The sequence below is a fragment of the Vanessa tameamea genome, chromosome 13, assembly GCF_037043105.1.
Source record: "Vanessa tameamea isolate UH-Manoa-2023 chromosome 13, ilVanTame1 primary haplotype, whole genome shotgun sequence".
In the NCBI taxonomy this organism is placed as follows: domain Eukaryota; kingdom Metazoa; phylum Arthropoda; class Insecta; order Lepidoptera; family Nymphalidae; genus Vanessa; species Vanessa tameamea.
In genome coordinates this window covers 10599098-10617335 of record NC_087321.1, presented here as the reverse complement: position 1 = coordinate 10617335, position 18238 = coordinate 10599098, and the positions used below count along the sequence as shown (strand labels likewise).

The following is an 18238-nucleotide window of genomic DNA, read 5'->3' as shown; positions in this document are numbered from 1 at the left end:
AGTACATTGATTAACAATTCCGTTTTGTTTACGAAGCAGTGGAGCGAATAAAAGCATAAACAGGCGAGATGCAGAATAGCTCTTAGCTTAAAAGGTTCAACGTCCATAGATTACGAAGCCAGTCAATAATACGAAAATGTATTTTGCAAGAAATGACTTTCACGTGGAATTAGGACATGGAGATGAGTCTTTTTACATTTCAGAGAATCCTTTCACTCTAAGATAGAGGTTATGATATTATAATTTGTAAAAAAAAAAAACATGAACGTGTAACAGTCTGTATATATATTTAGTAGGAGAAGTGGGACTGCTGTGCCAATTCCTCCTCTCTTTTTGAGGCTTGGAGTTTACTTGGTGGTAGGGCTCTGTGCAAGCCCGTCTGGTTAGGTACTACCCACACATTAGATATTCTACCACTATACAGTAGTACTCAGTATTGTTGTGTTCCGGTTTGAAGCCAGTGTAACCAGGACATAGAGTTTTGTTCCCAGGTTTAGTGGCGCATTGACGATTTAAGAATATTTTTATATATCTTACAGCCCACTTGTCTATGGGCGGTGGTGACTAATACCATCAGGTGGCTCATTTGCCAGTTCGCCTAAATTTATCATAAAAAAAATATATCAACACGCTTCAATGAACATAACATGAACACCACCAGGTTTCACCAGCTTTATTATTAACTCAAATTTAGAAAATGGAATGTCGTTATTTCTAGTTTAGGCTTGAACTTGTAATCTTCCGTTAATTCACCATTTCTAACCACTAGTACATATTAACCCAATTACATTACATTATATATTATGCTGTTAATTAATTCGTTTAGAAATTATGGTTGATAATGATCATTTACCTGTTCTTCAACATCAGCAACCTCCATTCCATTCGTGAGACTGTTCCTCAAGGATAGTGTAGTCTGTACTATCAGAGCTAGGATGGGTATAAACGGCAATAGGAGAAGCCTCCAGAGCTGACAGCGTCGGCTTCGGCACCAACGGCGAACCTTAAAGCCGCAACTTCTATTGTCTACTGGTTTCAGGCGCCTTGGGGTTGCTGTGGAAGAAATTTGATGTCATACTCTCTGTTATAATATTAGAAAATTAACAATATTAATAATTACGCTCATAGTTTAGAATCTTTTAAAAGGTCCCACTTTTTTTTGGAAATATTATTTTGGAATCAATCTTTTTTTTGTTATAAATATAGACAAATTAATAAAAGCCGGCAACAACTTTGTAAGACAGACAAACCACTCCTCGCAGATGTAATTTTATGTTTTTTTTCTTATGTTTGAAGTGAAAGAACCGATTCCATAATAGGTGGGGTCGAGAATTTAGGGTAAGATTTTAAAGACTCATAACTTTTAGGCATCAATTGTTACGTGTGAGAAGAAATATATGATGTAGAAAGAAATAGAGCAACATTTCAGAAGTATTCTTCATCCTGTATATATTATAACGGTTTTTTTAATGTACTAAATTTGACATTTTTTAAAATGTTATTTTAAAAGTCTGTTAGTGTGTCATTAATAAAGATCTAAGAATCTATAATCTATCTATCTATATATAGATATATATAAACGAAATACCACTCACTGATTAATCACGTAATCTCAGAAACTAAAACCTACAAACTTGTAATTTGGCAGGTAGGTTCCTTATATAGTGTAGACAATCGCTAGGAACGAAATTTAGTTATTTTAATTCTTTAGATGAATTACATTTATTGGAGCTCTGATTTTATTTAATAATGAGCAATATTCTATTGATAAAACGGTAAGTGGTAGGATTACCTGGGTGGAAAGTGTAAGCGAATACTTATTCAGTAGAACTTGTGAAAACTGGATGAACTGATATTGTCTTTAGTGATGCGTAAACTATTCTTTCGCTTTGCTGCAATCTATAAGACTGACGTCGTGAAAAGGGACGGAAGTGTGTAACAGGAAGCCTTTGAAGCGCGCGCTATTTAAATTGACCAATGAGCATGTGTGCTGATAGAGTTGGCCGTCAGTTGGTGCCAACCCATTTCTGAGAGGACTAATGTTAATTTTGAATATGTCTAAGGTAAGATGCCAGATGTTACATCATATGCGACTACTCGAAGGTTTGATGGTTTTGTTTATTTTTGAAACCAACGGTATCATTACAATTAAGTAAAAACAATTAAATAAAACTTAACCGACAATATATTCCGATATTGCATTAAATACAAATATTAAAACACTTGTAACTTATAATTAAGAACATTTAATTATATTACATTTTCTCATTAACAGCCTGTAAATTTCCCACTGCTGGGCTAAATCCTCCTCTCCTTTTGAGGAGAAGATTTGAAGCATATGCCACCATGCTGCTAAAATGCGGGTTGGTGGAAACAAATTTGGTAGAATTTCGTTGAAATTAGACACATCCAGGTTTCCTCACGATGTTATCCTTCACCGCCGAGCACGAGATGAATTATAAACACAAATTAAGCACATGAGAATTCAGTGGTTCTTGCCTGGGTTTGAACCCGCAATCATCGGTTAAGGTGCACGATCCTAACCACTGGGCCATCTCGGCTATTCAATAACAGCTAGCATTAATTATGTATTTTTTTTAAATAGAGAAATTAAAAACGTCTGTTTTTGTGAACAGTTTAATGTGCTAGGTACAGCTTCTATAATATTAATAAACAACTTTTTAGCAAATATAGTTTTATTTGCAGAAACAAAAACCAGTGTAGAATTTTAATTTTGTGGAAATTTGACATTTAATTTTACAGTAAATAAGGTGAGTCGGTTTCGTAGTCAAACATCATGTTTTAATAAATACTGACCCCACTGAGCGGTCAGCAGCCGACATAAACGTATAAAATTATTTTATTAAATGAATCAATCGTTGTAAGGGTCTTGTTGATCCGGCCTTGTATAGTCACAACGGATTATTAAAACCTTTTTTTATGGTCACATTAAAAAAAGATTTAAATATAATTCAAGAATTCATAGAATAGCGAATTTCTGAATTAACTGTCAAATAACATTGTAAATCTGTTTATTTGAAAAGAGCGACTATGCAAGTTTCTTGCCGTTTCATCTCGTTGCAGCAGCCTCTAGCTTTCCAAAAGTGTTTAAATATTGACGATTCAAAAACTTTATTGTAAATTTCACTTGAATAAAATACATTTAATCTGGAATATAAAAACCGATTCGAAGGGCTTCATCATCCTCACAATTACTTTACTTCTTTGTCTAAAAGAAAACACCAATTTATTTGGTAGGGCTTTGTGCAAGAACATCTGGGTAGGTACCACCCACTCATGATGTTTTCTACTTAGCCGCAATACTTTGTATAGTTTCGGATTGAAGGGTAAGTCAGCCAGTATAACTGCAGATACAAAGGATATATAGTTGTGCCTGTAGTTATACTGGTTAAATTTCTAAGGTCGGTGCCTCATTATATATATAATAATTGCTTAAAACTTGTTACGTATATTTATGGATGATGGTAATCACTTGACACTAGGTGGCTCAAATGCCCATGCACCTATTTCATAACAGAAATCCTTCCATAAAATTCAGACATTATGAATAAAGTACGATTCCCAATGACTCATTTCATTTTAATCTTATAAGAAAAATCCAGTTAAAATGATAAAATATTGTATATGTATACTATTTTATATTCTTTTCAAGAAAATAAAATAGTAAAATTGTCTTGTTAGAAATTTCTGGAAGCGCAAAAAGTCGGTCATTGTCGATAGAAACAGTAGAGAAATAAGACCGCATACTGAGAGGGGTTATATATGCATTTTATGAATAAAATGAAATTTTGGTGACTTGAGAGGTACAATTAATTATATATACACTTATATATATATTACCTAGAACACCTCTTTGGTCTACGCTAGATATACGGCCGAAGATCCTAACGTCCTGTATAGAATCAAATCACAGGCTGGGCCGGTAAAATTATTAGGTTTTTCCATCGAACATTCTTAGATATTCCGGAGACCTGAAGTTGGAAGTTTATTCCTGTGCCTTGGAAAGTAGGTTACGCCCTTGATCCTGCGCCAGGCCTCTTTGCGGTCTTGTCGGATTTGCTGCACCTGAGAGAAAGATAGAGCGTTTCTGTGTTTGCGCACACACTTTGCACTATAATATCTGCGTTGGCTGCTCTCTCTTGATTGGTCGCCGTGCCCAAAATATGTCACGACGATCTCATCATATGTTTCCAGTTCATATCGAATTCAATGTTGTTTACACCTTTAAAGACGTATCACTTTGTATGTTACCCAACAGATATTAATTTTAAGTGCTTAGTGATATGTTGATGATGTAACTTTTCCAATAAATAAATAAATGGCGTTGTTACGTAATAAATCGTCTGAAGAAAACGATATGATTACTATAATATTTTACTTTTGTTTGTTTACTGAAGCGTACCCTTAAAGTATTTTCCTTATATACTAAAGCGACAATATTTTCATAAAAACAGTTGTTTTTCCTCATCACTAAATATATTTAAAAAAAATTAACTAATGTTATTATTATGACAGTGAGTTTATTACGTATACACGTTTTAAATACTGCAACTATTATGAAATTTTACACATACGGTATTTATTGGTACAGAGAAGAAGGTATCTACGTAGGAAGGTACGTCTGCCTCTACCTCACCGCACACCTTTACGAAGTACGGGCGGAAATTAGTAATATTACTGCCTAGTGCATCAATGTAGCGTCATACAATAATAAAAGAGCGTTGCCCAGTAGCAGAGGATTGGGTTTACTCGTTGACGCGAAGTTTGGGTGCTTCTGACATGCAATATCTGAATCATTCAATGTTGGTTGTTTTAGTTAGTTTATGTTATTCATTATTATCAATTTATATAATGTTATTGTTGATTTTTAATTGTTTTTATAAGGTCATAATTTTATTTTAAAAATCTGCGAAATGAACAATAACATTTTCGTTGAATTCAAATGAAAGTCGCGGGAACAGCTAGTTGTATAATATGACTCTACAAGTAATCGCGCTCCTAGTTTTAGCCACTTTAAACTAATTACGTAACAAGCGTTAGCTTAATGTTAATATAAAGTTATATGAATTAAAAGAATATATTTTTCTTATTATTATTATAATACATAAGAACACAAACAGGGGTAGAGAGCGGGGCTATAGAGCATGACGTCATAAGAGAACATCATGCCGTTTGCCGTTGCGTTAATAAAGGCGGTCTTGCCCCGAAGATGTGCCAATATATATTTCAAATACTATGTAATAAGGCTACGTAATAAGGTGCTGTATATAGATATGTGTGTTTACAGTATAGGACCGACAGGCTTTTCATTTAATAACCTCAATTTGACACCCGTGCTCTCCTTTATTCTGTGCTCAGCGAGGTGACTCGTTTGAAGGAATCTGAGACGGTTTTAAATTTTTCATTCTGTTTCCATATGATTTTGTTTACGTGACATTTTTGAGTATTTGTTTTCTTTTCATTCACAATTTCTAATACATATTATATGCATCGTATTATTTCTTACGTGTCTTTCTATTCAGTCGTGGAAGCGCACGTACTTAACGTAACCGTATTCATATGAATACGGTTTGTTGATACATACTTATTTTAATAAATTTAAACATATATATTATTATGTCATATTATCAGATGGGAAAATGGGCCACCTGTTGGTAAGTGGTCACCACGGCTCCTAGATATTGGCAATAAAAAAACCGTTATCGCCAATGCGCCACCAACAAAAATACTCAGTATTTATTCTTGGTGGCATAATAAGTAAAGTCTAGGTAACCCTAGTTCTACCTAGACTCGTGGTAGCTGTAATGACCGTTTTATATGAAACATTAAGGACTCGTGTGAATGACTATGAATCAGCGGCTAGAGATTTGATAATTTGTTAGAAAATAAATGTTCTGATCGTATGTATCAGTATAAAATCTGATTATTGAAGTTCGTCGTTCTGTGAATATGTGGAAAGTTGCTTATGTAAGCTACCGCATTGCAACATGAGCTCAAATGAGTGTGCTAACTGCAACACCGGATAAAGTGTATTATATCACGTGTTTAAAAAGTAAGGTATACATTCCAAATTCAAGTTTGATTGACAATAAAATAAAATGAAAATATGTTTTCACTTATGAAAAATTGCTATCACTACATATTATTAAAACAAAGTCGCTTCCCGATGTCTGTCCGTCCCTAAGTATGCTTAGATCTTTAAATCTGCACAAGATATTTTGATGCGGGTTTTTTAATAGATAGAGTAATTCTAATCAAAATAATGTAGTACCTACTGTATTGTACACCTTAAAAAAGTCTATAACAAATCCGCAATGGTATATATCTATCTCTTAGGAATAACCCACAATAACCATTTTTTGTCCTTTAAATTTTACGAGAAATAGAGCCGAGATGGCCCAGTGGTTAGAACGCGTGCATCTTAACCGATGATTTCGGGTTCAAACCCAGGCAGGCACCACTGAATTTTCATGTGCTTAATTTGTGTTTATAATTCATCTCGTGCTCGGCTGTGAAGGAAAACATCGTGAGGAAACCTGCATGTGTCTAATTTCAACGAAATTCTGCCACATGTGTATTCCACCAACCCGCATTGGAGCAGCGTGGTGGAATATGCTCCATACCTTCTCCTCAACGGGAGAGGAGGCCTTAGCCCAGCAGTGGGAAATTTACAGGCTGATTATGTATGATTATGTATGTTATGTAAATTTTACGAGAAATATAGCTTATTAACGAAGCGATTTTAAGCAATACAGCACTGATCCTTATCCAATAAGTACCTCAAATATATTGTGCATTTAATATAAATCAATATGCTCCTAACAGTATATAATTTAAAAGAATATTTTCGAAGATATTACAGATTTAAAATCCAGGGACAGGGTATTGTGTAATGATAAAAGGCTGTGAATGTAGTATATAAAGACATTCTAGGGCGGGGAGTAGTATTCTATATAACGTTTATACGGTTTTTTCTTCTTACTACCTATTGAACTACCGATACGTGGTATGAAATTATGACTAATCGACGCGGTATCATTCGTAGACGATTATAGGGTATTAATTTTTGTTTACTCGTTGATTTTTTATTTAACATCCAGCTAACCGGACCGGTAACAGCTAGATAAATATACATTTAAAGTCGTTTGTCCTGGCTAGCTATAAAAGTACAAAAAAAAATATTGAGTCTAGAAAACTAAAATTTAGAACATATGTTTTTTTTATAACGTTAGAAAATATTTTTGAAAATTTTAACTTTAAAAAGGGAGTTTTACTCGAACATAAAGTGCCGAAACGAACTGTTAGTTTTTTATAAATCATAATTTTTTGTCATTTGTTAAAGTTTAAATAAAATAATGCTGATACTCACCAACCCCAAATAATATTCTCACGATGTTTAAAATATATATTTCTTATAAAACAATTGAATATCTGCCACTACCTCTGGTTTTCATAAAATAAATTGCGAAATAAGTTTGTTTTGTAATTTTGATGTTAGATAAATAAATAATATTTGTGCTTTAGAAACGAAGCCTACACCTACGAGCCCATTTATATACTTACAATTAAACAATAAACAAAACGAATTCAAGTACAATGTAGAGACAATACTATTAAAAATAATAATCTTAAAAATAAACAAGAACCTTACCGTGTCTACCTTCTTGTTTATTTTTAGTGCTAAATAAACGCTGAATTTTATAGGCATAACGTAAGATAAATCATTGAACTCATGTCGTTTTATATGACAATATAAAAAACAATCAAATCAAATGTATTTTATTTAAGTAAACTTTACAATAAAGCGTTTTGGAGTCGTCAATATTTAAACACTACCATCGTTTCGGAAAGCAGCCTCCATCGAGAAGGAACAGCAAGAAACTCGCTTAGTTGTTCTTTTTAAATAAACAGATTTACGGTGCTGTTATTCACAATTATTGTTCAATCAGTCCTGAGGTGGAACCCGTGCCTAATACCAAGTGTTTTTTTAGAAGTATTATTGTAATGATTAATTTAGTCTAAATAAATACTAAATAGTAAACTGATTATATTTTCCGGTATCCTATTTATTAAATATGCCTATAACATTGCCCAAAAACGTTTTCTGTACCGCATGCAAACGGAAAGCAGGGATTACAAGTTTATTTTTATTTCTTGTATTAATAGTATGTATATCATTATTTCTGGAATATTTTTGTATAAACATTATACTATCATAAATATATTGTGAAGCAGTTATAAACTAATTTCTTTAATTTTTTTGTGCAATGACCTTCTAGAACTAATATTGTAAATAGTTCGGATAGCTCTTTTCTGCAGAATAAATATAATTTCAATATCTGCACATACAGCGAGTTTTTAACTTCCAACACTCATTTTAAGTGATCGAATTTGAATGCAACGTGAATGAAAAGGGTTGTCCTTCAGAACGATTTCTGTTACGGCAACCATTCGCAACGGAGAAAAGCATATATTGCAGGAGATATCTTAGTGGGCGCGGAAACACTGATGCACTCACTATTCCCTCACTCTGACCAGAGAAAGTTTAATCGTAGGATCTAGGATAACTCTACAATGAATGTCAACACTGCTTACTTTAAAATTCCGGATCTTTGACAACCCAATAACTTTTCTGGTCTGATCCGGGGTTCGAATAAGGACTTGAGACATTTAGTTTTAAAAGCTAGTTACTACATAAAACAGTCAGAATTTTTCAGTAAAATATGGAACTTTTGAGTGCAAATTTTTAGACGCATAAAGATTTTTTCCTTCGTGTGTGTCGTGTGAGCAATGTCTGTGTCGAAATATTTTAGATAATCTTACACAATGATTCACAAAATGCTTGGTTAGCACCGTGCTGTGGTAGTCCAGTGGTTACAAGGCGTGTATCTCGTCCAACGAATTTAAGTTCAAGCCGGACAAGCATCAATGAATTCATGAGCTTAATTTGTATTTATAATTCATCTCGTGCTAGCCAGTGAAGGAAAACGTCGTGAGGAAACGTAGTGGATGAGAATCTGCCAGATGTATCCAACAATACGTATTGGAGCAGCGTGGTGTAATAAGCGTCTAACATTCTCCACAAAAGGGAGAGGAGGTTTTACCCAGCTGCTAGTACATTTACTTCACTAGTAAGCTACACTAGTGTAAAAATTATAATATAAAATAACATGGAAAGAATGAACGGAGAATTAAATGGTAATACTTTATCAAGCGAACTCTGCTCATGATAAAGTTCATATAAAACATTTTTAATTTCAGTGTAACGATAAATTATATACTCTATAAATCATTTCAGCTATGTTATGAAATCCAGTGATACGAGTGTTGAAATACATTGAGGCGGTTAGGAATATTTTCCTTTAAAGCGTGTAATTTAATTAACTAACTAATATTTTAAATCAGGAAGTGTGTTTTGTTGGTTTGCAATGTGTTACAGAAAAGGATAATGGGTAAACAATAGCCGGTTTAGAGATAGCAGGATAGCAAAAGGACCACCTGAAGTTTATATTAACCATTCTTTACATCGCGAATACGATGCCAACCTTGGAAGCATAGATGTTGTGTCCCATGTACCTGTAGTTATAGTAACTTAACTTTCAAACCGGAACATATTAATACTACTGTTTGGCGGTGGAATATCTGATGAGTGGTACCTACCCAGACGGACTTGTACAAAGCCCTACCACCAAGCCGTAAATACGTTAGATACCGTAATAGTATTTCAATGAATATTCAACATGATAATTATTATGAAAAACAGATATCCATAAAATAATACGCCTGAAATTATGACTATAGCCACACAGATAACTCTATAAATTATATATAATTTCATGAAATTATTTCTTAATGTTTCGTATTTCCTTCTAAACCACAAACCGCAACTGATATCGTGCGTTCTTAAAATGATTTAGTTAATGTATTAGCGCGTCGTTTTTGTCACATTTGTGCTGTCATTCATATTTTCATGTAAAGTATAGGAAATTATTAGTGAAACTTGATCCAAAATTGCCTAGTTGTAAAAGTAAATGAGTAAAAAAATTATATTTATATAGAAATTTATGCGTAGCTCATCGAAAACTCCGAGTAAATATCACATTAAAACTAGTAATTTTTTTGATTTGTAATTATATTTTCTGATATAAAATCATAGGGAAGTCCGATTCGATTTACGAATTTTGTTGTATTTTCGTAAATGGATTTAATCGTATCGCTTCCGATCAGTTTGAATGTCTCTAGAATGTGGTAAGTTTAATTGTATTTATTTATAATTTAAAGCAATTCAGCATGCTCTTACATTATTACAGGCTATGATTTTTCATTCAATAAGCCACTTTAATATGATGTATTTGATGATTATTGTTATAAATTACAAAATATACCTATATGTGTAAACACGAAAGAAAAATGAAATAAAAAAAAAATTGAAACACAAAGGACTCATACAAAGCTCAAAAACTACGAGCACAGTGAATTTGTATCGTGCATATTAATCTGATGCAAAGAAATTGGATTAGAAACGTACAATATAGTACGTTTTTGGCATTAAGCCAAACGTCGTCCATACTATAAGTATGTATGTTAAGTCAACTCTTGCAGCTTTTCGTTATGCAATAAAGGCTATGTTATCACGTAATACATGTAGGTAGGCTTAAGGTACTGGGTCAGCTGCACAAAAGGCTCAAAAAGTGGGCCTATATACACGTGGCAGATCTTTATTTGACCCGAGCAGTTTCCTTGCGATGTTTTCTTTGACCACTGAACACAAGTTAAGAAATGAAAATTCAATGGTTTATACGCCGTTTTTTTAAATATGTTCTGTGTGTCAAATATGTCATAAGGTCATATATTGATGAAATCTTCAGGCTAGTTAGTTAAATAACATCTCAGTTCTGAAGGTAGGTGGTACATTGGAAATTTAAGGGCTATTTTTTTTATATACGGTGCCAATTTCTTTGGGCAGTGGTGAACACTTACCACCAGATGACCCATTTGCCCGTCCACGTATCTATACAAAATAAAAAAAAATAAAGATTTAGTTTTAACAAAGACTAGCTTAGAATTTTGCAGTTCGATTTGAAAAAAAAATCTTTTATACGACCTATAGGGGTAGAGCAGTTACATTAAACGCCGGTGAAATTGTGCGGAACATCTTTTAGGTTAAGCTATATCACTAGTTTGGTACATGGACCATTTGGTCCATAAAATATATACGTAAACTTTATTTTGTTATATATTTTGATAGATTCAACTAATTTTTATGACATAAAGACTTACTTACTTTGGAGTACTAGTACTTAGTAATACTAGAATAAATATAATCTATACTCCATACTAATATTATAAATGCGAAAGTAACTCTGTCTGTCTGTCTCGCTTTCTAAAACTACTGGACCGATTTAAATGAAATTTGGTACACAAATAGTCTAAAGCCTGAGAAAGGACATAGGCTGGAAAAAGTGCTGTAAAGGGTTGAAAAGGGGGATGAAAAGTTGTAAGTTGTTGAAAGTATTGTAATTTTAGAACAAGAAGTATAAAACTTATATTTGAGGCTGTACACTTATAAACTAACATAACATGACACCCACTAAGGAGAGAATTTTGGAAATTCTAATCCCAAAAGGGATTCTATAGGGATTGAACGTTTGTATGGAAGTCCGTCATTTTTTAAGTTGGAAACATAATGCTTTATTTTTAGGATACTGATTACAAATGAGTACATAAATATTTAAACGTTTCTGCATATTCTATTCCTAAGGGGGTGAAATAAGGGATGAAAGTATGTATGAAAGTCCGTATTTTTTTAAGTTAGAAACATGAAACTTTATTTTTGGAATCAAAACGTATCTGAAGTAAATGTAAATAAAATCGAAATAGTGTCCCCCAATAACATTGAGCTCTCTATTGGAGAGTTCATTGGCCTTATGCTAGCTACATATGTACCCTTAGTTCGTAGTAATAGAATAAAGGTTTTATTTAATATATTGAATTGGATGAGGTTTTCATAATTGAGGGCTATGCCATCGTTTGACCGATTATATCATGCACAGATAAGATTATCTTGAGAACTTTTTTTTTCACTATGTTGTAAGACTCTAACTTATGGCATATTAAAATTAAAATTCAAATAACTTTATAAAAATTCTACCACCGGTTCAGAAAGAAACACACCAGAGCTGAGAGAAACCGGCGAAATAATTTTGCGGAATATTTATTTTTCAGAAATTAACATCTATGCCGTATATACACAGAAATCACCCTGACATGATATATATATGTTTAGAGTCATTTTTTATTGTATCGGTGCCAAATGAGCAGTAAGTTCATCTGATAGAAAGTGACACGAACATCTACAATACCGGAGAGCTTGCAGGTGCGTTGCCGGCCTTCAAGAAATGTGTACGCCAAGAGCGTACGTCTTGAAGATTTCCAAGTCGTATCGGTTCAGAAAAACGGCGGAAATTAATTCCAGAGTGATTGTGCGAGACTGGAAATGCCTTAAAAATCGCGCTGTTGTAGGTTTTCGGTCATCTGGTTATATGTAACAACGTCTCCCGGGTTTTGCTAGTATTATAATATTAGCTAAACTTATCGTTTGGATCTACGTAACTTCAGCGTGGTCGAATAATTGGACGGGCTCCAACGCCATTTAGTAAATAAATCGATTAAGCGCATCGTGCAATTAAACACAGAATTCATCAAGTTTCTCGTCGATTTATTTTGTGTCGAATCAATATTCAGAACTAGTGTTAACTCTAATTTGGGTTTTTCTTGGAAAATACGATTCAAAACTGCTTGTTGCATTGAGATTCTTTGATTTTTATATATATAATAATGTCCGTAACTGTCATACTCCTAAGCAATGGCTCCTCCTATTCTAAAAAGAAGGTTTGAAGGTATAACTATTGGTGCCGTTTAATGGGGTTGCTGAATAGTAGCCAAACTTAATCCTTTCAATGGTATTCTTTATCAGCTAGTACTAGATGAGTTATTAACATATGTCAAGTTTATGAAAACTCAATGGTGCCTAACCACTTATAATCCACGTATAGTATCCACTGGGTGAATACTTTAATCGTAATTTCAATGCCTATCTATATTAGGATATAGATAGTCATCTAGGGATGATTATCTAAGAATTTGTATAAAATTGACCTAGAATCGGTCACGAGAAAAATACAATTTTCAAATGAACATTTTTCACATCTTTGATTGAATCTTTTTGTTATTGATTAGTGGATCTGTGATGGGATTTCCTATTAGGAAATTAGCAGTGTTTCAAGTGCTTTGCAAAACGTTGCTTTTACGCTCTTAAGCACGTATTATGTACGTGCACCGTTGTCTACTGCCCCTTAAATATAAAGCCTTAAATATAAGTCAAATAAAAATTACTAGTGTCAAATTGACGTATTATTTTTTAACTCAATTAAACTCAAACTATCATATAATCCTGTCAACTAATTATTTACTATGTCGTAGATTCATTAGATTTAGTAATATAATATTGTATTCATTATAACAATCGGTCGTTGATTACAATCTTACTTGTGTGTGTACAGACGCGCGTGTATAGAATTCTACAATATATATGATATAGTTTAATTACTATGTTAACCAGAAATAAATATATAATATCGCTACACTTATTGTTGAGGAAATTGCAAACTAGAGTTAGAGTTTTGACAAGATATGTAAATTATTTTCTTGTTTAAAAGTGTTTCCACCATTAAGTCTTTAGATTTTTGTCGTTTAACAAAAAATTAAATCAGTTTTAAGTTTTTTTTTTCTATTTTAATGAGGCCAAATAAAGTATAGTCTCCTATAAAAAAAAACAAAACTTTAAATCAGTTAATAATTAACAAACAAAAACAACTCTTTTTTTTCGAAATCGATTAAAATGCACGTTCGAGTATAACTAACACATTAGTGGAAAACTAATTATTGTAGAAATTTCGACGTTCAAACTTAGTATGTATATATTAAAATTATAGTTTTGGTTTAAAACTGTAATAAATTAAGAAGATTCATATGTATTAAGAACTTGTTACGTACGTATATATTTTTATTTAAAGAGAAGATAAAATTGTTAGAACTAGTGGAACACAATTGAGAACAGCTTAGTGGAATCAGTTTCAAACCTCTCCTCATAAGGCAAGGAGCTGTTTATACCAGCAGTGGGAAGTACAGGCTTTTATTATCACTCAATGTCTACTCTACGACATTAGCAGTTGAAGTCGCTATAGCTGTTGTTCAAACAACTGTCCCAGACTAATTTAGAAATGTACACGTGGAATCTATTTTGAATTCTGCGTTTCCATCGCTAAAGAAATGGATTTTATAGCGGGACATACCAACTCGGGACGTAAACGTTTGAAATTATAATCTACCTTTTACATTAAAGAAGTACCATATATATGTATATTTTAGTTTACACAAACATTTACGAATCACTAAAGTAATGTTATATATATAACGTTTTGTTATATATATAAGGTTTTTGTTTTAGAATATTTAATACATATATATTAAATTCTAAAACAAAAACCCAGCAGTGGGAAGTATTACTAATACCCTTTGTACTAAATATTTGTTTGTCATAAGCTCTAGATATATTTAAAAAAATATATCATTTCAATATCAGAATTTGACTCATTATGGTTCGGTATTCTTATTCATACAGAATATTATATAGTAAAATTAAATCAAATATACTTAATTGCTCATAATGTTATAACAATAATAATATGAATATGGAAATGTTTCACGACCACTTAATATATGTTCGTTGTAAAACCAAAATATCGTTTATTCAATAACGCTCAGAAAAGCACTTTTGAATCGTCGTGTTCAAGATGAAATTTAATGGTGAGCTAACCGTTAAATTAAATGATTACATAGAAATACTTTTAATAATTTATCATCATATTGTGTAATAAACCTTATCAATTAAACCGTTTAAAGTATGATTTATATTTAAGTATGAAGATTCTCGTTAAAAGTACAATACGATACAGTACAGTACAATCGTTGTAACTGCAAAATACTTAAAACTAATTATACGTAAACATAACAACCATTTCTAAAACGACAACAACAATCAACTACAACAAAATCTTAATCTCTTTCATACTTAAATACATTTACCTAATTCCTAATGGCATCTACTAATTTAAACTTTTCGTTAAACAATTAATAATTACACGCTTTATATTGCCTGTATAATAATATATAAATTAATATTAATGAATCGATTAAATAATTAATTTCGTAAAGGTTTATATTTATATTTTAACTTTAAATTTAGTTTCATCCGTATAAAAAAAACTTTCAGTGTTTAAAAGAATGAAAATATAATTAAATGAATAAATTTAATATTGTACGTACCCATTTGATAATGTCGTGTACAAAAATATTCGCTAACTTTTTCTACTGTGTGACCGAAAGAGAAACCGTGCACCCTCCACGGGGGATGAAATAATACTGAATGAAAACTCTTCGCTTCATTGAGGGAGGAATTTATTTGTCACCGAATACACGATATATTATTAATATGCAACAGTTTTAAGGCTATTTTTTGTTAAGTTTTAATAAATCATGTGAATTTTATAATGCATTGTTTTAATATATATGTATTATGATCGAAAACAAAGAAAGTTTAGAATATATTACCAAAAAAAAGTCAAAAACAAATTAACAAGTGCTTTTATTGTTCAAAAATAAAGAGTGTCATTATTCAGTAAGATAAACTATGTCTTATGTATTTTTTTTTTATTTTACAAATAAATATATTTAAAACAAATAACATAAGAATTGATAACATTAAGTGCTTAAATATATATACAAATATGAATTAAAAATAGTTACTGTATAAATCTTGACCGCGTGGAATGGTGGCAAGAATGCTAGCAGCATTTCCCCGTTGAATCGCAATTCCGATCCTCTGGCCTAAAAACGAACCAGTCCTCCTGTCACCAGTGGAGGCAATAAGGCGAGGTGTTATACTATACAATAAAATAAAATGTAAATCTTATTTATTAATATATGATCGCCTCCAGGCTGTTTCAAAAAACGTTTTTTTTTTCCTTGTATGCAAAGAATAATTGTAAGATATGAATTGAAAAATAAACCCTCAGTGGGTTTATTTTGTGTGTGGCTTCTTTCGCCGGTTCTTCTCAGGTCCGAGGAGTTTGTTTCCAAATCGGTGGTAGATTTTTTAGTATCAATAATCAAGTGTTTCGCTTTTATATTGAATAAATATTTTTGACTTCGACTCTAACTTTGATAAAGAGTATCAATATGGTATATTAATAAACCTCCCCCTCACAAGGAAGAGGACGCCTCTACCCAGCAGTAGGACACTTATAGGCTGTTACTTTTACCCATATATTAAAGGTATATATATCACTGTACATTAAAATTTAGATTTTAATCATGACGTCATATATATTTCCTACGTATGATTCCTTCTTGAGTGTACAGAAAATTTACAAAAGATGAGCATTAATAATGCCTTTTATATTTAGAGCTCCCTCGACATTTTTCATTTATAATCTGTTTATTTATTTTTTTTCTGTATTAAAGGTCAAAATAAATAAATAAAAAAATCTGGCTATGTATTTGGAAAATTCAAGTGAGGCGTTAAATGAAACGATTCACAATAACTCTGAATCTAATTAAAGTTTTGTTGTTCGCTTTACTTAAGTCGCGTAACGTAAAATCATCATAAAATTTAATTTGATAATTTACTACTCAAACAAAAACATTCAAAAGCTTATGTTCTTATGTTACGTGTATTGTTGTATGAGAAATGTCACGTACAAATATCTCCTGTACATCATTTTACACCATAACCGTCTGCAGCTTAACAATCAATGAGTTCGATTCCCGAAAAGAGGAAAAATGTTTTCTTATACAAAAACGTTTAGAAAGATCGTAATAGAATATCGACTTTGATCCGTTTTAATATTAACCTCGCTCATGCTTGCCCATACAGAATATCGTACATGTATTTTATTTTAATAAATATGTCTAAAGGCGAACCTACGATTTGGGACTTAATAAGTAAAGTATACTATATATATCATTCATATAAAATTTCTTGTCTACTCATTTTTAACATCAAATATAATGATATAAATTTTAAGGATGGCGTTTGATTTTTACTATTTCTATTTAAAAAAATGTGCACTAATTGATGGCAGAGTTTATTATTTTATTGAGTTTGGATATATTTGGTTAGGCTGTTATCACACTGACGACTTACGAGTAAGTTCAAAGCGAAAAGAGATCGTTGTGCGTTTGCTACGAATTCGTGGCAAGCGCGCAAATAATACGCTGCGGGTGCGCAACGTTTCGCCGTCCGTGGGCGGCGAGCGACTCGCATTTTGAAAAGTCAATAACAGAGATGAATTTTCACAAAAACTCAGTACTGCTAGTTTAGTACCTCGTCACATCAATCAGAGAAAATGAAAGCAGTTATAACGACAAATTTGGGAGGATTCATTATTTGTTTTATCCCATAGATAATTAAAATAAATAAGAAATCTCATTTTAAATAAATCTATATCCATTGTATCAATGTTCTAATCCTTCGACGATATCATTATCGTACGAGAGTATAAGATGGCCTCCATAGCATAATTTGTGGCAAACTCATTGCGCACCAACGGGGTATTCACTGCAAGCTTTGAAATCATTCGAAAACCGCCAGTGTATATATCCCTAATGCAGAGGATAAGAACATTTCATATTGTTTTTTGCAAACTTAGGATTTGACTGTTAGGTATAATTTATTGGTCTCAAAACGTATAAAAACAAAATTATATAAACGAAAAAGAGCACGTGAATATTAACCACTGATTGGCGGTTCAAATCCCGGTATTATCCATTTAATTTTTTATAATGTATCTTGTGTTTGTCTGCGCAGAAATATATCACAAATAAACCGCTGCATGAGTAACTAGAAAAAAAAATACTGCCACATAAACACCCAACCAACCAGCATTGGAGCTGTGAGATCGAATTAGCCCAAAAGAAGCGGGGCCTTAGCCCAGTGGGACATTTATATTCCTTTTTCAAATAGGGAGGGGAGGGTACTAGAACGTAAAACTTTCAGTAAAATTATTAGTTTATTGCCAACTAGATTAATGAGATTTAGTGGGTTTATGAACGATTACTGAAAACATATTAATATCAGTAATTAATCCACGTAGTT

At 32.2% G+C, this 18238-nt stretch overlaps 1 protein-coding gene across 2 annotated transcripts in view; it reads right to left on the bottom strand.

Annotated features, from left to right (window-relative positions):
• Positions 1-15488, bottom strand: part of LOC113396504 (uncharacterized protein) — a 67261-nt gene extending 51773 nt beyond the window's left edge. For both annotated transcript variants that reach the window (XR_010309328.1, XM_064216811.1), the window contains exons 1-2: positions 15409-15488; positions 854-1053 (exon numbers count right to left, since the gene is read on the bottom strand). Coding sequence is in view for 1 of the 2 variants with exons in the window: in XM_064216811.1 (XP_064072881.1) it covers positions 854-1053; positions 15409-15412 (204 nt within the window). In the remaining variant the exon portion in view is untranslated. The remainder of the gene's footprint in view (positions 1-853; positions 1054-15408) is intronic.
• Positions 15489-18238: the final 2750 nt, after the last annotated feature.